Consider the following 26,511-nt stretch of genomic DNA (forward strand, 5'->3'; position numbering starts at 1 on the left):
TCAACCCCATTTTAGAAATGCTATCGTAGACACGCTGTCAAACAATATCGAAGTGGAAGTCTCTAAACGTGTCTTGCGATGCTGATCTGGACAGTTACCTTGAAGGCTGAGATACTACTAAGGCAAATCGAGTTGACACAGTAGAAAAACCTTTACATGAGTAGAGACACTCTTGACCATGCTTGGGTGTGTTTTCCCATCCTGAGGACACTCCGAAGGCGATGGGCCTTTTCGCCTAAACTGTATTCTGGGACAATCCATACACGGATACTTAAATGCATGCAATTTTGACATTACTCAACATATATATATATATATATAACTCTTTGTTTCCATTATAAGTTTACAATTCCTTGACTGATACTTTTATGAATGAATATTTATGTCAGTCATGTTTTAAATGCTCTTAAATCCCCCAAAATAATTTACTAACTCAATTTGTTTTAAGAGGTGAGACTAGACGGCATTTGATATTGGGTAAACCATGACATGCACGTGCCATCGATGAATTTAGATCCACGAGGTACAGTATACCCCCTAGCCCCTAGCAGTATGTCTTGTCTCAGGCCGCAAGTAGATGGCGTCTGACTACACTACAACACAACCAATACAGCGAGATAGCTGAGTCACAGAACTAGGTAGGCTACTGTGGAAAAAGCAACAGTACAGAAACGGGTGTGAACACGGTTATAGAAGCACCTGGCAATTATCGGGGATCGTCTTGAAGATGTTGTCCATAACGTTGAAGACTCTTCAGCAGCAAACGTTTAAAATCGAAATAGATCCAGAACTAACCGTGAGTACTGAGTAGTGGAAGTTAGTGACTCTGGTAAATACGCTTGAGGCCGGGGGAGAGGGGCTTGGAGCAACCAGGGCCTTGGCCAATGCGATGTAATCAGGAGAGGGGGGTGCTATTTTATATCATGTTTTCCTTGTTCATGTCACATTGTAACTGTTGGGTGTTGGTGTCAAATCGCGATTTTCGTTGCGCTTGAGAGATTACTTGGCTGTATCCTCATGAATGACGATGCAAGATTTCACGAGCCTGGTATAGGTACCACGGAGGCGCACTCGTGTACCCCTTTTTCTGGACTGTAGGAATTGGGTGGAGGGGGGCGTTCTGTACATTTGTTATGACAAATGTGTGTATTTGTTTATACACTTTAGGCCTACATCGAATTTGTGTTTTGTATAAAAGAGGCTGTTAAATTACCCCCCTCTAGCAATAACAGTAAATGAAAATGAGTAGACTAATAATAATATTAGAATAATAATGATAGTAATAATGAATAAAAATATGCATTTGATATAATCTACATTACAACTATTCATGTTCTCTATAGAAATAACGCCATACCCTATTAGTGGGCTATCGATTATTACAATTGATATATTTTTTAAAGAAGATAATTACGCCATATAATGACTGATTGCTGTTTTCAATACTTTTCTAGTGTCAACACGTAGTCTGCTTTGCATATTTATCTGCTCTATATATCTGGCTTAATTTACAGGTGATGTTTCCCCTTTAGAAGGCAACTACCAGAATACCTCACATAGCAGTAACCTCTAGGGTTCTACCTTAAGAGTTGCGTACTACTATAGTACTGCTGTCAACGAGAATGCTTTCCCTGTCAACTCACCTGGTAAAAAGGTGTAGCTACATACACCTGATTAGCAAGACCCTGATTTGTTTAATCGGGTGTGTTAGCAGTAGCACAGGTCTTGAACAAAAGCCTGCATACCCCGAGGGTCCACGGGACCAGAATTGAGCAACGCTGCATTAGTGTAACCTTTAGATGTAAATAGTAGTACTGAAAGTGCCCACTAAAGGCCTTAAGTATGACTGTGCACAAGCTATGGTATCTGTTTTATAAACTCTTTCTCTGGGCCTATAGTGCTGATTGACTGGTTACATTACTGGCAACAACACTGTGGTTAGCAACTCCACAGCTCCGTTTTAAAACGGGAACGTTTATTACTGTATCATTAACTCGTGTAGTGAGTGTCAACTTTAAAAATACATTAATGGCTTATCACATAAGGGAATGTAGATCGATTGAAATGTATCTGTCTATAAGTGTATCTGTATACTTCCTCGAACGAACTCACAACAAGGTGAAGTAATGACTGAATGTGAATGACAATTTTTTTCACTCCAAATCCCATAATCCTCAAGGATTCTGCTTTATGACTGAGATGAGACATATCATGTGTCACCATGTTACGTTCTGGAGAGATGATCAGAATGTCCTGCCCATAGAGATACAACTAAATGGTCTCTATCTCTAGTCCTGTTTAACAGCTTGTCATTCTGTCATTCTGTTATTGGCAGGTAAAAGCCCTGAAGGAGAAGATTGAGGTTGAGAAAGGGAAGGTTGGCTATCCAGCCGCAGGGCAAAAGCTCATCTATGCAGGTAAGCGAGGCATCTTATCTCTAACTGCATTGTTGGAGTAATCTTGACTATCAATCTGACACATCTGGAATGTTGTAGCCTATATATTTATTTTAACAGGTTCTTTTTGTTGGGTTATTATAGGCAAAATCTTGAATGATGACATACCTTTAAAAGACTACAAAATTGATGAGAAAAACTTTGTGGTTGTCATGGTTACAAAGGTAAGATTTCAACACTGTTTTAATGAATTGGTTGGTAACCATTCATATGTGAGGATAATATGGAAATGATTCCTTTATAGTAAAACTTGAATAAAGGACAAACAGGACAGCCATTAATGTGATAATAATACTGTCATTACAGCGTTAATGATAGTAGAAGCAGGAGTTTATCATTTGTATTATCTAAAGATGAGATAGTTGTTTGTCGTCACTGTGGTCATCTCTGGGCAGTCCTTTCTATTGTCTCCCTACAGCCCAAACCTCCAGCTCCTCCACAGATTTCTCCTCAGGCAACCCCAGCCCCAGCCTCTAGCCCTGCTCCCGCCCCTGCGCCTCCTGTTGTTTCTGGGCTGTCCCTGTCAGACATTACCTGTTCTACTTCTCCTGCCCCCATGGAGAACTCAACCCTCTCCCCTACACCCACACCCGCCCCTGCCTCAAACCCCACAAAATCAGTGGAGCCCTCCACACCCCCATCCCCTGCACCAGCCCCTGCTTCTATTCCCCCTGAAGCTCTGGGGGCCAATGCAGCCCCAGCTCCTGCCGCAGCAGCATGCCCCGTCCCTGTCTCACCCTCAGAGGACAAGCCTCACGGGGAGCACCCCGAACTGCCCCTCGCCACTACGCCAGCCCTCTCCTCCTCTAGGTATTGACATATGATAACATATTTTGGATGGCTACCATATTTTTTGGTCATAACTGTGTCTGTTTTAATCTATGTTTTTTTCTCTCAACAGCCTTGTTGATGACTTAAGTCTCTTGGAAGAAGCAGCATCGATACTGGGTAACGAAGAGTCTAGTCTAATCTTTCACGTCACAATATCATGCTTTATCTTCCCGTTGATTTATGACCCTGTATCCTATTCCCCTTTCTCGCTGCGAGCCAGTGACAGGACAAGCGTATGAGAATCTGGTGTCTGAAATCATGTCTATGGGATATGAAAGGGAGCAGGTTATTGCAGCGCTGCGAGCCAGTTACAACAACCCAGACAGAGCCGTGGAGTACCTGCTAATGGTGAATTTCTATCATATCAGTGATTCAATGGTAAATTAGTGTATTATTACCTGTAAGCAGTGGAGACAATTCCAACGTTACATTTGAAAACTCAGTGCCAGACTCTGCCAGTACTGCCAGTACTGACAATCTGAAAGCAGTATGCACACATAATACAAAAGGATTTTCAGTCCCAAAGTTGTACACAGTTCACGGTATGTTTATCCATCTATGTGCCTTACAATGAGAAGCTCTTTGATTACTTGCAAAAGAGCAATATAAATGCACTTCATTAGTATTACTTCATTTTCCTGAGGGATCATCAATTCTTCTCTCCACATCCTCCAGGGGATTCCGTCCGAGGCTGATCTTCAGCCAGTGGAAGCGCTCCAACACAGAGTTCTGGCCAACCTCAATCCCACTGCCACAGTTCCTGCCCCAGCCTCTGCTCCAGCCTCTGCTCCAGCCTCTGCTCCAGCTTCTGATCCAGCCACAGATATAGCCCAGCCCCCACCAGCAGCCACCAGTGAGACCCCCCCACACACACTCTTCTGTTGCTCTTTTACCAGGCCTATGTCGCTCTCATACCAACCAATCATTTCTCTGGACACACACTGCCAGGCCCGTGTCCTGGCTGTTCTGCCGCCTTAGGCGATACAAAAGAGGTGATGCCCTCCTTTCCCCGCAAAAATAGAATAGTGTAGCTTACGGTGTCGGCCCACAATGCAATTTTCTGAAAGCCCATCCATGTCGTACCGTTTGTAAAACAGGTAGTTGCATTTACTTTATTTAGCCTAGTCCTGATTCCTGATCAAGGCTTATTAAAAACCCATAATTTTGTCTATTTAAGATCAGCATATCATCTACCCAAGTTTATCAGGAGTTATTTTGCACTTTACACAGAGGGAAACGCAGAAGTATTTTCTTCGCTATGATCAGCTCGTCAAACAATTGACGAATAGGCCTACAGTTGAAATGACTGATTCGTTACAATTTTGCCCACAGAGTGAAACTCTCGGACAGCAGTCGTGAATAGCTTCATTTTATTCCATATTGTCCATTTTATTTTGACCTGATCTGTTTTTAGGATGTGGTGTTTGTTAACCTTCTACTGCAGGGGGCTAAATCAGGGTCATACAGAGTGTTTCTCGGTAGTCGTAAACAAATAGACTTTGAAACAAAAGTATTCACCTCACACACATGGTTATGGGCTTAAAAAAAGAAGACACCTGTACCATGTCAGATATAGAGTTGAAATGTATTACATTTTGAGTTCGCATCCCGATATTACAGTTTATATACATCACAGAAGACTGAAATATAGCAAAACCTTTGTCGTAAAAAACAGTAATTATTTATTAATGATAAAATTATGAAACAACTGAATAATATTCCACCCATGAGACCAAAGAGGGCGCTTTTGGTCATTGACTGCAGGAAAGGGCTACCATGCAAAGTAATGTTCAAACCCCCCATATTTTTTGATAGGGCACCATTTAGACTATTTGATCCGAGACGTGCATGATGTAAAAAAAAAGGTCTGTCCCATAACCTTTTCATGAATATGGTCTCCAGTTTGTAGGCTACAAGTAAGCATTTCACTGTTAGTCTAGTCTAGCGACTCCTGTTCTGGGCCGGGTGCAGTGCCCGTTGACACGGTCGCCAGGTGTACAGTTTTTCCTCCGACACATTGGTGCGGCTGGCTTCCAGTTTAAGTGGACATTGTGTCAAGAAGCAGTGCGGCTTGGTTGGATTCTGTTTCGGAGGACACACAGCTTTCAACCTTTATCTCTCCCGAGTCCGTACGGGAGTTGCAGCGATGAGACAAAGTTACAGGTGTCCTCCCTTACTCAGTTGCCGGAGAGGAAGGAAAACACTCAGGGATTTCACCACGTGGCCAATGGTGACTTTAAAACAGTTACAGAGTTTAATGGCTGTGATAGGAGAAAACTGAGGATGGATCGAAAACATTGTAGTTACTCCACAATCTAACCTAATTGACAGAGTAAAAAGAAGGAAGATTGTACAGTACATAAATATTACAAAACATGCAAAATATTACAAAACAAGGCACTGAAGTAATACCGCAAGAAATGTGGCTAAGCAATTAACATTTTGTCCTGAATGCGTGTTTTGTTTGGGGCAAATCCAATACAACACATTACTGAGTAGCCACTCCATATTTTAGAGCATAGTGGTGGCTGCATCATGTTATGGGTATGCTTGTAATCGTTAAGGACTCGGGAGTTTTTCAGGATAAAAAATAAATGGAATCGAGCTAAGCACATGTAAAATCCTAGAGTAAAACCTGGTTCGATCTGCTTTCCACCATACACTTGGAGTTGAATGCATCTTTAAGCAGCATAATAACCTAAAACACAAGGCCAAATCTACATTGGAGTTGCTTACCCATAACAAAGTGAATGTTCCTGAGTTGCTGAGTTTTGACTTAAATCAACTAGACATTTTTTTAAATGTTTATTTGATTTATTTCACCTTTATTTAACCAGGTAGGCTAGTTGAGAACAAGTTCTCATTTGTAACTGCGACCTGGCCAAGATAAAGCATAGCAGTGTGAACAGACAACACAGAGTTACACATGGAGTAAACAATTAACAAGTCAATAACACAGTAGAAAAAAAAGAGTCTATATACATTGTGTGCAAAAGGCATGAGGAGGTAGGCGAATAATTACAATTTTACAGATTAACACTGGAGTGATAAATGATCAGATGTTCATGTACAGGTAGAGATATTGGTGTGCAAAAGAGCAGAAAAGTAAATAAATAAAAACAGTATGGGGATGAGGTAGGTAAAATTGGGTGGGCTATTTACCGATAGACTATGTACAGCTGCAGCGAACGGATAGCTGCTCAGATAGCAGATGTTTGAAATTGGTGAGGGAGATAAAAGTCTCCAACTTCAGCGATTTTTGCAATTCGTTCCAGTCACAGGCAGCAGAGAACTGGAACAAAAAGGCGGCCAAATGAGGTGTTGGCTTTAGGGATGATCAGTGAGATACACCTGCTGGAGCGCGTGCTACGGGTGGGTGTTGCCATCGTGACCAGTTAACTGAGATAAGGCGGAGCTTTACCTAGCATGGACTTGTAGATGACCTGGAGCCAGTGGGTGTGGCGACGAATATGTAGCGAGGGCCAGCCGACTAGAGCATACAGGTCGCAGTGGTGGGTGGTATAAGGTGCTTTAGTAACAAAACGGATGGCATTGTGATAAACTGCATCCAGTTTGCTGAGTAGAGTGTTGGAAACTATTTTGTAGATGACATTGCCGAAGTCGAGGGTCGGTAGGATAGTCAGTTTTACTAGGGTAAGTTTGGCGGCGTGAGTGAAGGAGGCTTTGTTGCGGAATAGAAAGCCGACTCTTGATTTGATTTTCGATTGGAGATGTTTGATGTGATGCTGGATGGAGAGTTTACAGTCTAGCCAGACACCTAGGTACTTATAGATGTCCACATATTTTAGGTCGGAACCATCCAGGGTGGTGCTGCTAGTCGGGCGTGCGGGTGCAGGCAGCGAACGGTTGAAAAGCATGCATTTGGTTTTTACTAGCGTTTAAGAGCAGTTGGAGGCCACGGAATGAGTATTGTATAGCATTGAAGCTCGTTTGGAGGTTAGATAGCACAGTGTCCAAGGACGGGCCGGAAGTATACAGAATGGTGTCGTCTGCGTAGAGGTGGATCAGGGAATCGCCCGCAGCAAGAGCAACATCATTGATATATACAGAGAAAAGAGTCGGCCTGAGAATTTAACCCTGTGGCACCCCCATAGAGACTGCCAGAGGACTGGACAGCATGCCCTCCGATTTGACACACTGAACTCTGTCTGCAAAGTAGTTGGTGAACCAGGCAAGGCAGTCATCAGAAAAACCGAGGCTACTGAGTCTGCCGATAAGAATATGGTGATTGACAGAGTCGAAAGCCTTGGCAAGGTCGATGAAGACGGCTGCACAGTACTGTCTTTTATCGATGGCGGTTATGATATCGTTTAGTACCTTGAGCGTGGCTGAGGTGCACCCATGACCAGCTCGGAAACCAGATTGCACGGCGGAGAAGGTACGGTGGGATTCGAGATGGTCAGTGACCTGTTTGTTGACCTGGCTTTCGAAGACCTTAGGTAGGCAGGGCAGGATGGATATAGGTCTGTAACCGTTTGGGTCCAGGGTGTCTCCCCCTTTGAAGAGGGGGATGACTGCGGCAGTTTTTCAATCCTTGGGGATCTCAGACGATATGAAAGAGAGGTTGAACAGGCTGGTAATAGGGGTTGCGACAATGGCGGCGGATAGTTTCAGAAATAGAGGGTCCAGAATGTCAAGCCCAGCTGATTTGTACGGGTTCAGGTTATGCAGCTCTTTCAGAACATCTGCTATCTGGATTTGGGTAAAGGAGAGCCTGGAGAGGCTTGGGCGAGTAGCTGCGGAGGGGGGAGCTGTTGGCCGAGGTTGGAGTAGCCAGGAGGAAGGCATGGCCAGCCGTTGAGAAATGCTTGTTGAAGTTTTCGATAATCATGGATTTATCGGTGGTGACCGTGTTCCCTAGCCTCAGTGCAGTGGGCAGCTGGGAGGAGGTGCTCTTCTTCTCCATGGACTTCACAGTGTCCCAGAACTTTTTGGAGTTAGAGCTACAGGATGCAAATTTCTGCCTGAAGTAGCTGGCCTTTGCTTTCCTGACTGACTGCGTGTATTGGTTCCTGACTTCCCTGAACAGTTGCATATCGTGGGGACTATTCGATGCTATTGCAGTCCGCCACAGGATGTTTTTGTGCTGGTCGAGGGCAGTCAGGTCTGGAGTGAACCAAGGGCTATATCTGTTCTGAGTTCTGCATTTTTTGAACGGAGCATGCTTATCTAAAATGGTGAGGAAGTTACTTTTAAAGAATGACCAGGCATCCTCAACTGACGGGATGAGGTCAATATCCTTCCAGGATACCCGGGCCAGGTCGATTAGAAAGGCCTGCTCACAGAAGTGTTTCTATGGCAAGACCTGAAAATGGTTGTCTAGCAATGATCAACAACCAATTTGACAGAGCTTGAAGAATTTTGAAAATAATAATGGGCAAATGTTTCACAATCTAGGTGTGGAAAGCGCTTAGAGACTTACCTAGAAAAACTCACAGTTGTAACCGCTGCCAAAGGTAATTCTACAACGTATTGACTCAGAGGTGTGAATACTTATGCAAAGTTAGATATTTCTCTATTTCATTTTCAATGCATTTGCAAAAATGTCTAAAAATATGTTTTTACTTTGTCATTATGGGGTATTATGTATAGATGGGTAAAACAAAAAGTACTCCATTTTGAATTCAGGATGTAACACAATTTTGGGGGAAATAAGTCAAGGGGTATGAATACTTTCTGAAGGCACCATATATACGTTTTCATTGTTTTTAGGCAGAATTATGTATGGTGTTATGTGTTGTTGGAGGTGTGTCTTGGTCAGTTTAGTTTGGAAAATGCAGCACTCGTCAATCTACTGCCCGAGGCTGCTCATTACTCTGTTTCATATAAGTTTTTGAACTTTGTGCCCATTCTTGTTTTGGAACAGGCGCAGTGTCTTCAATCCAGCAGCCCCCCTCGTCTCGTGGGATGACTGGTGGGCTAACTGGTGGGCTTACTGGTGGGCTTACTGGTGGAGGTACTGGGGGTGGGAACCCTCTGGAGTTCCTGAGGAACCAGCCACAATTCCAGCAGATGAGACAGATCATCCAGCAGAACCCAACTCTTCTTCCTGCCCTGCTCCAGCAGCTGGGCAGAGATAACCCCCAGTTGCTGCAGGTTAGTGGGGAGACCGGACATCCCAGTGTCTGCATGCTGTCTCTCTCTATCCACGTAGCCCTGCTTATCAGCTTGGCTTTCCAGACACAAGCTGGACTGATGGAAGGCTGGGGATATTCTGTGGTTTAGATTCTGTTTTGTTTTAGCCTACTAAAAAGGAAATCCTATTTCTATTCGTAAGGGTTAGTAGGGAGATGTTCTTTCTTTGCAGCAAATTACCCAGCACCAGGAGAGGTTTGTGCAGATGCTGAATGAGCCTCAAGGAGGAGAGATGGTAGAGGAGGGAGCTGAGGCCCAGGGGGCGCCACAGACTAACTACATCCAGGTCACCCCACAAGAGAAGGAGGCCATCGAGAGGGTAGGAGTATTTATGGTTACTAATTATGATTTAACTCATGAAATATTACGTTATCTATTGGTATGCTCCCTGTGTGTTATTGGTTATGTGTTTCTGAGCTGACTGTTGCCAATGTGTTTTCGTTACAGTTAAAAGCCTTGGGATTTCCAGAGGGACTTGTCATTCAAGCATATTTTGCATGTGAGAAGAACGAGAATCTAGCTGCCAATTTTCTGCTCCAACAAACATTTGATGACGAGTGAACGTGCCTGCCTTGGCATGAAGGGGAAGAATGGAGGGCTAGAGAATGAGTAATAGTGCTCCAGAATGTGCTTTTGAAGGAAGGAGTGGAAAAAGTTACCCAAAGTGACTGGTCTTCCCGGATGCTATTCATTGGACAAAGACGTGATGTGTTGTTACTGTCAGCTAGGCCTTCTCCATTCTGAGTGTTAGATCTCCATGGGCTCTCTCTCTCTCTCTCTCTCTCTCTCTCTCTCTCTCTCTCTCTCTCTCTCTCTCTCTCTCTCTCTCTCTCTCTCTCTCTCTCTCTCTCTCTCTCTCTCTCTCTCTCTCTCTCTCTCTCTCTCTCTCTCTCTCTCTCTCTCTCTCTCTCTCTCTCTCTCTCTCTCTCTCTCTCTCTCTCTCTCTCTCTCTCTCTCTCTCTCTCTCTCTCTCTCTCTCTCTCTCTCTCTCTCTCTCTCTCTCTCTCTCTCTCTCTCTCTCTCTCTCTCTCTCTCTCTCTCTCTCTCTCTCACTGCTGCTGCTATACCTGCTCCTTGTGCCGTGTCCATCTATAGAGTTACAGTGGGCAGCTTGCCCTCACCATATATTGCTTTTCAACCCCTCGCAAATAAAACCCCAAGCATACATTAGCTGGTTGATTCATATTTGTTATGTAAACCTCATCTCCTGGGAAAATATACTTGAGTGTCCTGTGATAAAATGACAAAACCAGCAAAATGGCCACGGAACTCAAATGTGTTGTTTGTTTTCCAGGCCGAGGCTGCAAATCCGACATTTCTCGACCCTCCGTTCTGACAGCAAAAGGTCCCGAAGCTTCTGCGCATGTGTGTGATTCTCTACTCTACTCACAGTCTCTCCACCTTCACCTTTCTCACTGTCCATCGTGAATGATAATTCTTTCATTTTTACCGGTGAAATGCCCATGCAGAATCTGCATACCAAACTTGTGATCTCAATCAGTTTCATGGGGATATGCATTTAGATCTTCTTATACCGTGTTGTTTAGAAATAGCCTACAGTGTTGTTTAGAATTATGGACAGTGATTGAATTTTAGAGCAGACGGTACTTAGTTTCAATCAAAGCAAATATTATGCCTAGTGGAGCACACTTGTGTTTTGGCCACATGAGAGAAAAATCCAACCCTTCACACAATCATCTTAAAATCTCATACGGAATTAGCTGTTTTTTTTGTTGTCTTACAGTAACATTATACTATGCTATTATATTATATTTGGTCCTGTTATGTTGAACACTATCATTATGTGATGTTGCAGACATCGATTCAGCTTTGATCTAACTTTAGTAATAAAGCCCCGTTCGTTCACCAGAGCAGAGAGTAGCCTGTTCCCTATGAGTAGAGCGGAGACTGTACGTAAAAAGTAGAGAATTCCGCACATATGCAGAAGTTTCGGGACCTTTAGCTGTTGGGAAGAGGGGTCCAGAATCCGCAGCCACTCCGTTGTTTTATTATCTGTCTCCACAACGCTTCTTATTTCTCTCAGCTGATCATTACTGTCCAACCTTTCCAATATGTTTGGGATATTTTGCCAATGAAGTGTCCTATTAATGTTGGAGAGTTGCTTTGTCACTTTTGACTGTATTTGACTGTTACAAAGGGAACATTTCTTTGTAGAACAGAAGGATGTTCTGTGATTGCTGTGTCATCGTATTAAAATATTATAACACTGTAAAATGAGACATGGTAGATGGTAGGGAATACTGCATTTGGTTCCAGATGTGCCCCAGTGTATTTTCACTGTAAGGTACCAAATTATTTTACAAAAGGAAGTTTTAGCCACATAGTTTTTTTCCCTCTCTTTTTTTTCCGATATCATTGCTCAACAGTTGAAGGCTAGTTGAAGCTGAAAGTCAATTGAGCCATGTCCTTAATATTATTTTAGAATCACTTTAAGCATATAACAAGATTCTGCTCTCTCTGGACACTTTTTGTGTGTGTGTGTTTTGATGGCCCCTGATCCTTAATGTATTATATCAAAAGAAATCATGCTGCAAGTTTTTTAACCATGTAATTGCTCTTTCATGCCCCGTGGTTTGTCTCATTTTGTTGAAGAGTAATTGTTTGTTTGTGCAAAGTCATGTACAGCTTTCAAAGGTCTATCGTTAGTCGATATGTATTTTTGTTTTTGCATAGATGAGTGCAATAGGATTTACGTTGCCTATCAAAAGTAAACACCCATCTCATAAAAGGTGCTAGAGTGAAGGTAAGTCCTGGAAGTCCTGTAAGCCAAAAGAAAACAAGTAAACATCCCACAAAACTGGCCTTGGCTTATCATTTTTCTCTTGTGTGTAGATGGGAAAGATTGACCCATCAGAGTTTCTGACTGTACATGGAGTTGATTTATGCTTTTGCAAAAGGAAGCACTTTAATGTGAAGACTGTTGCTCTGAGATATGTAGGGTCGGTTAATTGCATGAGTGTATAACAGAGGCTCTTGCTGAGCTATGGCATGCTGTGGAACCACAGGAGTGATGATTTCAGCATCTGAGTTTGAGTTTTTTTGTTTTGTTTTCTTTGAAACTACAATAAAGCAAAAGGGTTTTAGACTTAAATGCACCACTTGAAGGTTTATTTAAGGTTATTATTTCAGCGTTATGTCAAATAAATAGCTTTTTACAGAGCTTTAAAATGGTGTCATTGATTACAAAAGGCCTTGTATCTGGAAACAATATGACAATTTCCACACATTGAATGAGACTTGTCATGTCAATTAATTCACGTCGTTCATCGGGGCCTTGCACGTCGCAAGCGTGTCCACTAGGTGGTGGTGTTGTCTACGAGCTGGAGGGTGTACTGTGTGCGTTCCCGCAGCAACAGGGAAGATGGCTGCACTCGCATCACTCTCCCAGGTAATGTAACAGGAATTAAGTAAATATGCGGAGGACATTCAGTCAAGCTGTTGTGCATGCCGATGAATGAGCTGCAGTTTTTAGTGGTGTGCTTTTAATCTCATTTGAAAGGAAGAATGGGGTGTTTAGCTAGCTTGCTACTGGAGTATTAGCTGGATGGGACAAGGCCTTATCAGTAACGATAAGCTGGCAGATAGTACGGTTGACTAGCCAGCTGGCTAGTGGGCTAGCTACCGCTAGCTTACTTGCAAAATGAACAAGTTAGCTAGCTAGATAATGATCGTTAGATGAAATATAATTATAGGAATTTTTAATTAACATTTGAATTTTGACACAAGACAAAGGCGCAAGAGTTATGCAACCAGGAAAGACCAACGTATTGTAACGGTAGTGCTAAACAAAACTAGCTAGCTAAACGGTCTGACTACTAGGGCATCAGTGTAATAACACAGTCACACGAACAGTTCATGTAATACCATTGTAGCTATATAAGAATGTACTAAAAGGCGTTAGGTGTGTAACGTTAGTGAGTAGTAAAACCAGGTGGCTAGAGGGTATAACGTGGTTATGTGATGATGGATGATAACTGATCAGGTTGTGTGCTTTTACGGTGCTGTGGCTACATTGGCTGTTTTTCTGCTTCAGTAAGATGCCGCAATGTATTGTCCTAACTTGTAGATCGTTTTTCAGAACACAAGCTATGTGTTGTTTCAGACAATTTTGGGAATCACAATCTCAAGAGTTTGCACCAGGAGTCACAGAGGACCAATTTTGGTTCAATCACATTAGCTACATGATGCTTCTAGTTTTTCATCTAATGACAAAGATAGGCTTTTTGACAACTTACAAGTTACATTATGCATTAAAGAGCTCCTCAAAAGGTACTCAAAAGATTTAAAGCCTATTAGATGACATTAATATTTGATGACATGGGACAGGAAATCCCTCTCTGGCTTTTGGTTGTGATAAACCCTTAAGTGGATTTTTAAAGGGGAAGTCCAGATGTCAGTAATAGGTTTTGTGGGGTGTGTCACGCTATTTGACTCAAGACAATGGTTACCAGCAGCTATATGAAATGATATGACTAATCTGAAAAACCTTTTTCCCAATCAGCTGTCAAGTGGGAACCCTGTGTACGAGAACCTTTATAGACAGGTAAAACACATGTTATAGTTTGGTTACTACATAGGCTAGTCATATCAACATAGATTGAGGAGAATTGAACTTCTTTATTGTTCAATGGCTGCATTAGACAACACTAAACACATTCAACAGTACAGTGGAGGTGTAGATAGAAACATGTTAACAGTTTGATTTGCTGTGTGGGTTTTGCAAGGTGGACCCTGGAAACACGGGGAGAGTAGGGCCCACGGAAGCTGCGTTGTTCCTGAAGAAATCGGGTCTTCCTGATGTCACGTTGGGAAAGGTAGGTACTGTGTGGTGCTGCTGGCCACTGAAAGCTTTGGGCAGCGCCATACCCAAGGGAACAGTCTCTGACACTTTAGACTGATAAATTGCTCTGAAAGCAGCCGACAGTGACCAGCAGGAAATCATGTTTATTAGAGTTGTCTATGTCATCGAGGAGTAATACGACCATCGACATACATGCGCGCATTGCTTCATTCAGTACCCCCAGAGGAATATTACTGGAATAGATGTCCACATCTTACGTCATTGCCTGGTCTGATCAGATCAATGTCTTTTATATATCAGAACCTTTGGGGAGTGCAGTTGTTTCAGCTCCGTTTGTATCCAGATGTTGTATTGTTTACCTTTTGTTTGTCATTCTAGCTCTGCCCCGATCCACATTTATGCATCTGGTTCACTGGGAATTTTATGCAGATTGCTTGTTATTTCCTTTGTACACTTTCCCTAATGATTATTGCACATTGAGGCTTTACCTGATGTTTTCTAAGTTAGGCCTAATCCTCTTGTTTGTGTTTGTCTCCCCTCAGATCTGGGATTTGGCAGATCCAGATGGGAAAGGGTTCTTGGACAAACGGGTAGAAAATGAATCATTTCCTCTATGTGTGCGACGCCTTTGATACTGGGACCCTTGAGGGGAATTGAGCTGCTATTTGTACACCCATAAACAATGCCGTTGTCCCGTCTTCTCTTATAGGGGTTCTATGTAGCTCTGCGGTTGGTGGCCTGTGCACAGAGCGGACAAGACGTCAGCCTCTCGAGTTTGAACCTCACTATCCCTCCCCCCAAATTTGTGAGTACAATCCTCACTACACACAGGTTTCATGATAGTTTTATGATGAGGGGATTTATGCTAGGAACACAAGCATTTAGCTACACCCTCAATAACATCTGCTGAACATGTGTATGAGACCAATAGCATTTGATTGGATTTGATTGATATGTTTGGTTGGGAGATTGTGAAGTAAGTGTTAAAGTTGAAGGTTGTTTTTTGGTTGTTGGGGTACAGAAGGACACTAGCAGCCCATCTCTCAGCACATCATCCGTCTCTAGTGAACCCCACTGGGCTGTGAGGGTGAGTCATGTAGAAATCACCCTGGACCATGTGTTTGTTTGATGAGAGCATACTAAAATGAGTTTTTGTATATTAGAACAATTGTATTTTATTGCGCAAAAACACAGAACAGAATTCAGAGAATCATGAGTTTACCTTTTGCTTGTCAATGGCTTATTGTTATTTTTGGTTCATTTCCTATTCCAGCCTGAAGAAAAGGGCAAATTCGACGGCATATTTGAAAGCCTTGCACCAGTCAGTGGACTCCTCTCTGGTGACAAAGTAAAACCAGTTCTAACCAACTCAAAACTACCTCTGGACGTGTTAGGAAAGGTTTGGGATCTCAGTGACATTGATAAAGATGGACATCTGGATCGAGATGAATTTGCGGTGGTAAGGTTTACGCCAGTAAATCGTGGAATGATTGTGGAATGAATAGATCTGAATAAACAAATGTTTCACAGCTCATATTTGCCTGTGTATGAGATCGTACCACCTCTTATCACTAGTAATAAGTGTAACTTCCATCCCCATCTTTTGCCTTCTGTTCTCCAGGCCATGCACCTGGTCTACCGGGCCTTGGAGAAGGAACCGGTCCCCTCTGTTCTCCCCTCCTCTCTCATCCCTCCAAACAAGAGAAAGAAGTCATTGGTGGGCTCCCTTCCTGGCATGGTGCCCATGTTGCCCGCCAGCCCCCCGCCCCCCAAGGACAGCCTGCGCTCCACCCCTTCCCACGGTAGCATGAACTCCCTCAACAGCGCCGGCAGTCTCTCCCCCAAATATTCTCTAAAATCTGCACAGGTAAACACACACATACGTTGAGCAAGCTATCTTGATTGGCGACAAAGCAATCTCTTAACTTGTTAGTGTGTAATGTGTTTTAACATATGTCATTTCCCTCCCCGTGAACGTCAGCACTCAGTGAACTGGGTAGTCCCGGTGACAGACAGAGGGCGCTATGATGACATCTTCCTGAAGACAGACTTGGATGTAGATGGCTTTGTCAGCGGCATGGAAGTCAAGGACATCTTCATGCACTCAGGGCTTCCCCAGAATCTACTGGCACACATATGGTAGGAGAGACTGACTGATGCCACCGGATTCCCTGACTGAAGTTGACTGTATTACTCATGTTGTTGTTATTGTGTGTCCAGGGCCCTGGCAGACACCAGGCAGATGGGGATGCTGACGCGGGAGCAGTTTGCTCTGGCCATGCACTTCATCCAGCAGAAAGTCAGCAAAGGCATGGACCCTCCTCAGGCCCTGACCCCTGACATGATCCCCCCTTCAGAGAGGGGCACTCCCGTGCCAGTGTGTACCACTCCCTCCCATGTACGCATGCACGCACCACACACATGTACAAGAACACACACACACACAGAGCTTTTATATGAACTTTCAAGACTTTTTGGGGAATAAACATTTAGTTCCATTCCAAATCCTATTTTCCCTTAACCTAATAAAAAAAAAACAATCCCCTGACACTAATCTTAACCCTAAACCTAACCATTAAGCCTAAACCTAACCATTAAGCCTAAACCTAACCATTAAGCCTAACCTAACATTCAAACAAATACAGAACACGGATTATTATTGTTTTTCTACCTTGTCGGAACATTTTGGTCCTGATAATGTAAGAAAACACACACACACACACTTTCTATTTTCGTGCACAGACACACTTAAAGTGCTTGTATTTCCACTTTGTGACGGCGGTTATCAGGTTGACCTGTTCAATTGTTGGGAGCAAATATAGAGTACAACTTCCTTTCTGTTCATACACTTTGAGACAAATGACAGTTTAGGGAGATCTAATCGTGTGTTAATGTCTGGGATTGACACTCAGTGTGTCTCATGGCTAGGAATCATTCTTGTGTTCAGTAGTAGCTCTTCATCCCCTTGTCTCTATCCACAGAGTATGTCTGGGTACATGACTCCCGTGGGCTCTGAGGTGGCCGCTCTGTCTGAGATGAGGCGGGTGAGTCCCATATTTAGCTTGTTGAAAATGCGTCGGAATTTCCAATGGTCCTGCTTACAGGTGCTTGGTTTGAAAGATGGAAGGGACAATACAGGTGTAGGATCTTCATTTGATCATCACCCTGTTGCAGGAGAACTTTCCTGCAATGCAGGACATTTAAAACGTAGTAAAAAGGCTTCTGAACTTTGTGATTTCCACTTTGGAATCTCGGCCTTAACGAGAAATGTATCGACCCTTACAAAAAAGGTACAATAATTATAATCCACATAATAATTCACAATTCCTGTTGCTGCAGGATGATTATCCTGCTGTAGCACACCGGCTCAAATTAAGATCCTACATCTGAGACACTGATAACAAAGTATTGTGCTGTGGAGAGAGTATCTTCTTGATGGACAATAACTATTCATTGATTGATTTGGTATGAAAGTATATTTACGTGGTTTGTATGTGGTTTGCAACCTGGAGCTCTGTGAAGTGATGTGCTTTGTGTGTTTTGGAGGCCCCTAAACCTTGTTGATTGCTGCTGTCCTGCTCTAGTCTGGTGCTTAGACCCCACCAAGAGCTTACCGCACACTGTTTTCTTCTTTACCCAAACATAAACGCTGCTGAATGCCGCTTTCTGGGTTATATCTCTGTATCAGCAAATAATGTTCAAGTTCTGGGTAGGTAACTGGCGAAAAAACCCGACAAATGCTTTCGATGGCTCGCTAGACAGAATCTCAAAGAGATGCAAAGCATTTGTGAGAACTCAGTGACTGTGAACGGTGGTGTGACTTGACCTCCTGAGTTTTCTGACCGTGACGGCGGTGAACAACTCCCCTCAAGCCTTTTTCACCCTCGCCCTGTCACCTGTCCCTCTGTGGTGCTTCCTTCCCTGTTGTCTCCGTCTCTTTACCATGGTTTGGTCTGAATGGTTTGGTGTCGTGGCAACTCTGGCTCTCTCTCAGGTCAGCTGAAGAAAGGGGCTCACTTTCTTTCACTTCTTCTCTTTCTCTTTCTGTCTGTTCATCCACAGGACAGCTCCAGTTCTGTGGGGTCAGGGTCAGAGTTCACTGGAATCAAGGAGCTGGACGACATCAGTCAAGAGATCGCTCAGCTGCAGAGGTGATTCACAACACAAATTTTCTTTCAAAGTGATCACAAGATGGTTTTGGTTTAACTTATTCACTGTTGTTTGTGCTACTGACAAAGATGTCGCAAATCCAGAATATTAAAACACACAATATCACAGAGAGTCTTAAAGGATGTGGTTTTCCAGATGTCTAGTCATTTTTCTTTGTCAACTTTTTCTAGCTTATATCACCCTGTATGAGTTCCACCTTTCATTTCCTTGTTCGTCAATCATCACTCAACAACTTGATTAAGTCAGTGCAGTTTTAGTTTAACCTAAATGGAATAAACAGAGCAACTATACTCTATAAATAAATTGACTATCTACTAAACAGATTAAAGTAAGCATTCCATTTGAAACAGGCACAGTATAGATATTAGGTTCGTCATGATGCCAGTCATTTTACTAACGATACGATTGCAGGCCAAGTACTGTATCACGGTAGTATTGCGGTACCACGCCAGTGTCCTAGCGTCCAGTTCGCCCCCGGCCCCGTTTTCCAAACATTATGTGCATGTTCTATACAAAAAACCTGTCATGGATATTCACACTTTATAAAGGCCTGACTGTGATTTGGCTGGAGGACTGGGAGGAAGGGATATACATGCATAATGATCTGCATGTCATTGTGTCAGTAAGGGAAAAACACTGCATGAAACCTTTACTCTTCAGCTAACACGCATACACACCCTCCCTCCCTCCCTCCCTCCCTCCACACACACTCTCCCTCCCTCCCTCCCTCCCTCCCTCCCTCCCTCCCTCCCTCCCTCCCTCCCTCCCTCACACACACACTCTCTCCCTCACACATTCTCTCCCTCACACACTCTCTGTTTCCTTCACACACTCTCTGTCTCCCTCACACACACTCTGTCTCCCTCATACACTCTCTCCTTCTCTTACACACTCTCCCTCTCTCCCTCACACATTCTCTCCCTCACACTCTCTCCCTCCCTCACACACTCTCCCTCCCTCACACACTCTCTGTTTCCTTCACACACTCTCTGTCTCCCTCACACACACTCTGTCTCCCTCACACTCTCCCTCCCTCACGCACTCTCCCTCTCTCCCTCACACATTCTCTGTCTGTCTCTCCCTCACACACTCTCCCTCTCTCCCTCACACACTCTCTGTCTGTCTCTCCCTCACACACTCTCTGCCTGTGAAATGATATCAAAATGCTCGCCCTATCGCAGTGGATGGAAAAAAAGGTAGCTTTAGTAATATGAGTGATACTCTTTTTGAAGCGTTTGAGCTGCATCCCTGCTCGCCACCACGCCAAAATTATATTTAAAAAACTGATAGAGGAACAGATGTGCAGGGAGAGTGGATGCAGAGAAGCAGGTGAGTGATGGCTGGAAGGGGATGAGGCTGGCTGATTACAGTTGCCACACGTGACATGCACATGAATGTGAAGTAGACGTTATTGAACCTGCGCATACAAGAGACTAGTTGCTGTTGCTTGTGTAACAGTATAGCTTCCGTCCCTCTCCTCGCCCCAACCTGGCCTCGAACCAGGGACCCTCTGCACACATCAACAACTGACACCCACGAAGCATCGTTACCCATTCCCAAGGGGAACCACTACTTCAAGGTCTCAGAGCGAGTGACGTCACCGGATGAAACGCTATTAGCGCGCACCACCGCTAACTAGCTAGCCATTTCACATCGGTTACACTTGCACCACCGCTAACTAGCTAGCCATTTCACATCGGTTACACTTGCACCACCGCTAACTAGCTAGCCATTTCACATCGGTTACACTTGCACCACCGCTAACTAGCTAGCCATTTCACATCGGTTACACTTGCACCACCGCTAACTAGCTAGCCATTTCACATCGGTTACACTTGCATTTTTTTAAACAGAATTTGTCAACCAAACAGACTTTATAAACATTTTATAACAGGCACAAGCGGGTTCTTTAGATCTGTATGGCCGAGAAATGATAGGCTCATACGAAACGGGGTTCTAAAACGTTTTGCATAAGTATCGTGGCGTTTTTGTACCGTGATATTACCGTGGTATTACCGTGGTACCGGTATACCGTGCAACACTAGTAGATACTCCATGTGGAACACAGTAGAGTAGGTGATCAAATTGACATTTCAAAAGGAGAAGAATGGTAACAGCCGGGTGTGGATGAGTCCTTCCCTGTCAACCTCATCCCGCCTCATCCCCCACTCCAACCCTTTTTTAAAAATGTGTGTATTTGATCAATCTTTTGTTTTCACCACTTACTCTTCATGCTGCGTCAGCACTCTTGCTTTTACACACTGGAGTGCCCTCAGGTAACCCTCTCTTGGCTGTCCCAGTCTGTCCTTTTTCTTTTGTCGTCATTTTGTGTCTGGAGGGAGAGAGGGGTGAGGAAGAGGAGAGGGAGGTGGAGGAGGAGGGGGGCGGCTGGCTTTTTCTCCCCTGTGTCGCTGTGTGTTGATGGGGGGTGTTTCCCTCTCTCTCAGGGAGAAGTATACCTTGGAGCAGGACATCAGAGAGACAGAGGAGGCCATCAGACACAAGTCCTTGGAGGTGCAGGTGAGCAGGCGTACCATTTCCTCATGAAAAAAGGGAATTGGGGGTTTTTGACACACCATGTGTTTTTTTAATGCCGTATACTGATACTCCAAATGGAACGAGGTTGTGCAGCACCGTGTCCAGAGTTCCCTTCTCTTTTCCCAGATTGTCATTGTTGTGCTGATTACATGTGTGTCTGCGTGTTCGTCAGGAGATGCAGAACGACCTGGACAGAGAGACGTGCAGCTTGCAGGAGCTGGAGGCCCAGAAGCAGGAGGCCCAGGAGCGGCTGGAGGAGATGGACCAGCAGAAGGCCAAGCTGGAGGACATGCTCAACGACGTCCGGATCAAGTGCAATGAGGAGTCCCAAATGGTGAGAATAAGGGATAATGGGAAGCAGAGGAGTTTGACAGTGGTCTGGTAGTAATCATGGAATGAATATAGCGATCGTGCTTGTAGAAAAATTATAGAGTTAAAAAAAACACAGGAATAGATTGCTTTTGATAAATAATGTTTTGTTGTTGTATTTAACTGCCGAAAATGCTGTTATGGGGGCCATTTCCTTAGTAGGTGACATCAAGAGGTCAGCATGTGGGAGAAGTGTGTGCTCAGGATGTTAGACAAGTTTCCCACTAGTAATTACCAGTTTGAGGACCGGTCAAGAGGATTTCTCCCAGTCGTATGTGGTAAAATCCCACTTCCATGTCACCGCCTCCTTCAATACCAGATGCGCACTAGTGACTCTCATAAAGGGGGCACATCTCCCGCTCTGGGGTGATGTGATGGGATGTCACTGTTAATTAGTAAGCGCGACATTCATTTGAAACTTGGCCTTTGGCTTGCTCATATAGAGCGGCTGCTACCTGTTTGCTGTTTGCTGAAAAGGGTGCAAGAGGGAAGTTCGTAAACGCGGCTCGAGGACTTTTACAAGGCGCTGTCTGAAACCAACTATCATCAACCACAGAGAATGGGCACATAGAAACCAAAGACTGTACAAAATATCAACGTAGCCGAGCTTCCGCTCTTGTAATTTCTTTGGCCCGAATGCAGAGGGGAGACGTCGTCGTGTTAGCTTAGCGTTTCCTGCTTGTTACGGCATACTGGGACGATGTCGATGTGAACGTGTCAACGTATTTGAGATGTTGGCAGCTGCGTAGGCTATTGTCATTGAGCGTGGCATCATACCGTTAATGTTTGATCCACAACTCTCTGTCCATCGCCGTTGTTGGAACCTACAGGGAAGCCATAACGTTCCCAAACGGAAGATTTCAACTGTGATTGAGGATCCTCCAATTCTGGTTTATCGCCATCGTACATAACTATTCTGAATCAAAAATATAAACGCAGCATGTGAAGTGTTGGTCCCATTTATCATGAGCTGAAAGAAAAGATCCCAGAAAATGTTAATATACACAAAAATATTATTTCTCTCAAATTTTGTGCACAAAGCCCTTTTATTGGGGGAAAAAAACATTCTGGTTGGCTGGGCCAGGCTCCCCAGTGGGTTGGCCTATACCCTCCCAGACCCACCCATGGCTGTGCCCCTTCTCAGTCACGTGAAATCCATAGATCAGAGCCTCATTTATTTATTTCTATTGACTGATTTCATTATATGAACTGTAACTCAGTCAAATCTATGAAATGGTTGCATGTTGCGGTTCTATTTTTGTTCAGTGGTAGTTCCCGGGCTTCGAACTCACAAAAGAACAGTTTGAAGTGCCCCGATTAGGAGTTGAATTTGGATTGCAAAGTTCGCATCCATTTGTTTGAACGGAATAGCCCGAGAGAAAGAATTCAGCTCAGATTTACTCAAGAGGCATAGCCTTCAATGCAGTGTAGACATAGGCTGTAGGCCTACTGTTACATATGTTTATGTGTTGCACCGTTACAGCCCTACAGCCTACACTATCAATCTGGTAGGCATCGCATTCATCCTCCACTTTCTCCCACCCCCCCTCCCACTGTCTCTTGCTGTCAATCTCTTTCTCTACCCCAGATTTCATCCCTGCAGAATCAGATCCACTCCCAGGAGACTGACCTGCACAGCCAAGAAGAGGAGCTGAGTCGAGCCAAGGCAGACCTGAACCAGCTGCAGCTGGAGGAGAGCCAGCTGGAACAGAGCCTAACGGCTGGCAAGTTCCAACTGGAGACCATCATCAAGTCCCTCAAAGCCACCCAGGACGAGATCAACCAGGTGAGAGAGAACCAGGTAGAGGGAGAGGAGAGGCAACAGACATGCCCCCAGTCAGATATGCAGAAGTCCCAGACACCTGTTGCGGTTAGGGTTAGGTACAGCGACTCATCACATCTGATTCACGCTAGAAGGCCAACCCGAGCTATCCTGGCATTTGATATTTTATTGTCACATTGTCCATTCCAGCATGGTTCCAGCACAGCTATGGTGGATGCATAACCAAGCCAGCCCAATTCAGCTCAGCATGGCTCAGTTTTGTCCTATAGTGAGTGTGAATCAGGCTAATGTGTCTGGGATATGACAGGACCTGTTGCATGACACTTCCTAGTGTGACCACCAGGGGGAGTTTTTGTGTCACGAATTGACGAAAATGACCAGATTCAATATGTGCTTGGTCTTCTCTTCTGGGAGATATTCAGCACAGACTGGGAAATGAAGAAGTACTTAATACATTTTTAGTGAAATTCTAATGAAGTTGTTTTTAAAGTGCATGTCGTCATCGTTAACCCCTCATCTGGAGATATCCGCCCTCCGTCAGATTTGGGTGTGGCAGTTTCAGTGTCAAATGTACTACCTCCGCTTTCTGCACCACACTAATCATCCACAGCCCACACCTCCGATCTCACATCACACTCTCACATCATCCTGAGAAAGGATGCTGAGACATAGATGGCTGTGTTCTCTTTTATAGGGGGTGTAAGTGAGACACGTTACGTTGAGGTAAGTGAGAGAAAATCCATTCCGATCTACTCTCATTATGAACAAATAGCAGCGCTTAGCTACTTCCATAACCTGCAGCGCCAAATCATGTTCACTAATATCCTCATTCATCACTCGTCTCTCATTGAATTCAAACCATACTGAGATTACAGTATTGTAGTCCAAGACCACCATCTGTGAGGAGCTATGGGGAATACCCGCAATCAGCTGTAGCCACTGCAATGTGAACGGAACCATGTGACGCCTGCGCTGAGACTCCTCCCAGGGTGCCCTGCACGAGGCCATAGTGTGAGAGGGTTTCCCTTCACAAATGACTGGTCCCGTTCAGGCCTTGTCGGAGCCGTGCGTTCTATCTTAAGAAACACCGCGGTCAAAAGGCCATTGAGTGGTCGTAGAGCCACGCCCGGTTGATCATTTCCTCGGCGATCACCTGCAATAATATGCACTCACTCTCCATTCCTTAGAAAAGCTATTCGGCCACTATATTGAACGGAAAGAGATCCTTTTGGGAGGGTGGCTCATTTTGATGGAATCTCTCAAAGACACATTCAAATGAAAGTCATCACAACCTGATGTGCAAACACATGTGGTCACATATAACTGTTGTTCCCCTAACAGCCCTAATATCCTCTGTGTTGAATGAAACCCTCCCTACATTAACCTACTGTGCTGTGCTGCTCTGTTCCTCCAGGCTCGCAGTAAGCTGTCTCAGATCCAGGACAGCCAGCAGGAGATGACTAAGAGCATTGAGCAGTACAACAGCAACCTGAACGGGACCCACGGAGGCAGCATGACCAACCTGGCTGACATGAGCGAGGGATTCCACGACCGCGAGAATGGAGGTTTCGGAGCCATGGTGAGGAGACCACATTGCTCAGGAGGTTGAACTCTGGGCCCTGTAACTACGACCCAGAGTTTTTCCTAAGCATGTAGAGGTAATACACTGCGTGGCCAAAAGTATGTCTAACATCTCATTCCAAAATCATGGGCATTAATATGGAGTTTGTTCCCCCTTTGCTGCTATAACAGCCTCCACTCTTCTGAGAAGGCTTTCCACTAGATGTTGGAACATTGCTGCTGGGACTTCCATTTGGCCACAAGAACATTAGTGAGGTCGGGCACTGATGTTGGTCCATTAGGCCTGGCTCGCAGTCAGCGTTCCAATTCATCCCAAAGGAGTTAGATGGGGTTGAGGTCAGGGCCCAATGGCGGCAAGCACCACGCTTGGCATTGCGCCTGATGATCTTAGGCTTGTGTGCGGCTGCTCGGCCATGGAAACCCATTTCATGAAGCTCCCGACGGACAGTCCTGGTGTTGACGTTGCTTCCAGAGGAAGTTTGGAACTCGGTAGTGTTGCAACCGAGCACAGGACGTTTACCCGTTGCTCGCTTCAGCACTCGGCAGTCCCGTTTTGTGAGATTGTGTGGCCTACCATTTCCGCGGCTGAGCCGTTGTTGCTCCTAGACGTTTCCACTTCATAATAACAGCTCTTACAGTTGACCGGGGCAGCTCGAGCAGGGTCTAAATTTGACGAACTGACTTATTGTGACGGTAGCATCCTATGACGTGCCACGTTGAACATCACTGAGCGTTTCAGTACGGGCCATTCTACTGCCAATGTTTGTCTATGGAGATTGAATGCCTGTGTGCTCGATTTTATACACCTGTCAGTAATGAGTGTGGCTGAAATAGCCAAATCCAGTCATTTTGAAGGGGTGTCCACATACTTTTGCCCACGTGGTGTATATAAAAGTGGTCAATTCAGGTTGAATGGTGTCTAGTGGAGACCTGGTTCAACCTAGAGAGGCAGTACTCTACTGAACACATCTGGTACATTTGGACTTGAACAACGGATGGCAGCTAAGGTGTAGTTCATTTCAGCCACATCTGCAGATCATGGTAACATGATGAGTCATTGTCGGCTGCTGGCCTGGGTGTGAAATTGACCTGTGTGTCACCGGAGATGATCAGATAAAGAGAAAAGATAAGTGGCATATGCTAAACCTTTGTCTGTAAAGAAAAGAGGTATCACTTCCCTAGTTTAGTGTCAGAAATGTTTCGTTCAAACGAGCGGGTCCGGGGCATGCAGCATCTTAAGTGGTTTATATTAATCCCATAGTTTGGTTATATCTTGTTTAATGTGATTATCTCTGCTTAAATACTCTGTTATTTTACCTGGCAGCCCTCTCTGTTGTTCCGTCTTAAGCTTTATTACCTGTGCGTTTTGAAAGGGCTCGGACACTTAGCGCTTATTCTTGGCCCTAATTCTGGGCGGCGTTGGATGTCATGGCGGAGTGAACACAGGGATCACGGTCAGGCCTCTTATTGAAACGAGGAGAAGTCCTGCTAATGAAACATAACAAGTTAGCGTTTTCATAGCTAGGGCTCGCCTGGCACGTGAAGGCAGGTTTTCTAGAGAAACCAGAGACCCTGAAGAATGTGGGGCCTAACAGATGGTTGTTTCCTACCGACTCTGGGGGCTTTTTTCATTGGGACCAGCTGAGTGCAGTGGGGCGCAGCAGACACAGAATGGGCAAATTGCAGAAGAATGAAAATTCCCTTTGTGTTATTAAAGTGAAACTCAAGCCCCGGGCGCTCTCTGGTCTGGTCAAGTCTGGAAGCAGCAACAGTGGAGGCTTTTCTTCAGGCTCACATTCCTCTCT

At 44.5% G+C, this 26,511-nt stretch overlaps 2 protein-coding genes across 9 annotated transcripts in view; both read left to right on the forward strand.

The window, feature by feature from the left end:
- The first annotated feature begins 84 nt into the window (after positions 1–84).
- Positions 85–10,289, forward strand: LOC118388785 (UV excision repair protein RAD23 homolog B-like). Its single transcript, XM_035778260.2, has 10 exons — positions 85–796; positions 2,336–2,417; positions 2,541–2,620; positions 2,875–3,266; positions 3,358–3,404; positions 3,508–3,635; positions 3,963–4,140; positions 9,175–9,404; positions 9,616–9,762; positions 9,891–10,289. The coding sequence occupies exons 1-10, from the start codon at positions 728–730 to the stop codon at positions 10,002–10,004; spliced, it is 1,467 nt and encodes a 488-aa protein (XP_035634153.1). The 5' UTR covers positions 85–727; the 3' UTR covers positions 10,005–10,289.
- A 2,489-nt stretch (positions 10,290–12,778) lies between these two features.
- LOC118388803 (epidermal growth factor receptor substrate 15-like 1) overlaps positions 12,779–26,511 on the forward strand; it is a 35,690-nt gene continuing 21,957 nt past the window's right edge. For 6 of the 8 annotated variants that reach the window (XM_052528968.1, XM_052528967.1, XM_052528964.1 and 3 more), the window contains exons 1-16: positions 12,811–12,852; positions 13,966–14,007; positions 14,189–14,278; positions 14,808–14,855; positions 14,975–15,070; positions 15,287–15,352; positions 15,539–15,724; positions 15,887–16,132; positions 16,247–16,404; positions 16,486–16,663; positions 17,247–17,309; positions 18,328–18,416; positions 20,883–20,955; positions 21,146–21,307; positions 22,931–23,128; positions 24,540–24,704. In XM_052528968.1, coding sequence (XP_052384928.1) covers positions 12,826–12,852; positions 13,966–14,007; positions 14,189–14,278; positions 14,808–14,855; positions 14,975–15,070; positions 15,287–15,352; positions 15,539–15,724; positions 15,887–16,132; positions 16,247–16,404; positions 16,486–16,663; positions 17,247–17,309; positions 18,328–18,416; positions 20,883–20,955; positions 21,146–21,307; positions 22,931–23,128; positions 24,540–24,704 — 1,887 coding nt within the window. In that variant the 5' untranslated portion in view covers positions 12,811–12,825. Of the gene's footprint in view, positions 12,853–13,965; positions 14,008–14,188; positions 14,279–14,807; positions 14,856–14,974; positions 15,071–15,286; positions 15,353–15,538; positions 15,725–15,886; positions 16,133–16,246; positions 16,405–16,485; positions 16,664–17,246; positions 17,310–18,327; positions 18,417–20,882; positions 20,956–21,145; positions 21,308–22,930; positions 23,129–24,539; positions 24,705–26,511 lie in introns of all 8 variants that reach the window. The other 2 variants (XM_052528960.1, XM_052528965.1) reach the window with 2 other exon arrangements.

The sequence above is a fragment of the Oncorhynchus keta genome, chromosome 1 (assembly GCF_023373465.1).
Source record: "Oncorhynchus keta strain PuntledgeMale-10-30-2019 chromosome 1, Oket_V2, whole genome shotgun sequence".
In the NCBI taxonomy this organism is placed as follows: domain Eukaryota; kingdom Metazoa; phylum Chordata; class Actinopteri; order Salmoniformes; family Salmonidae; genus Oncorhynchus; species Oncorhynchus keta.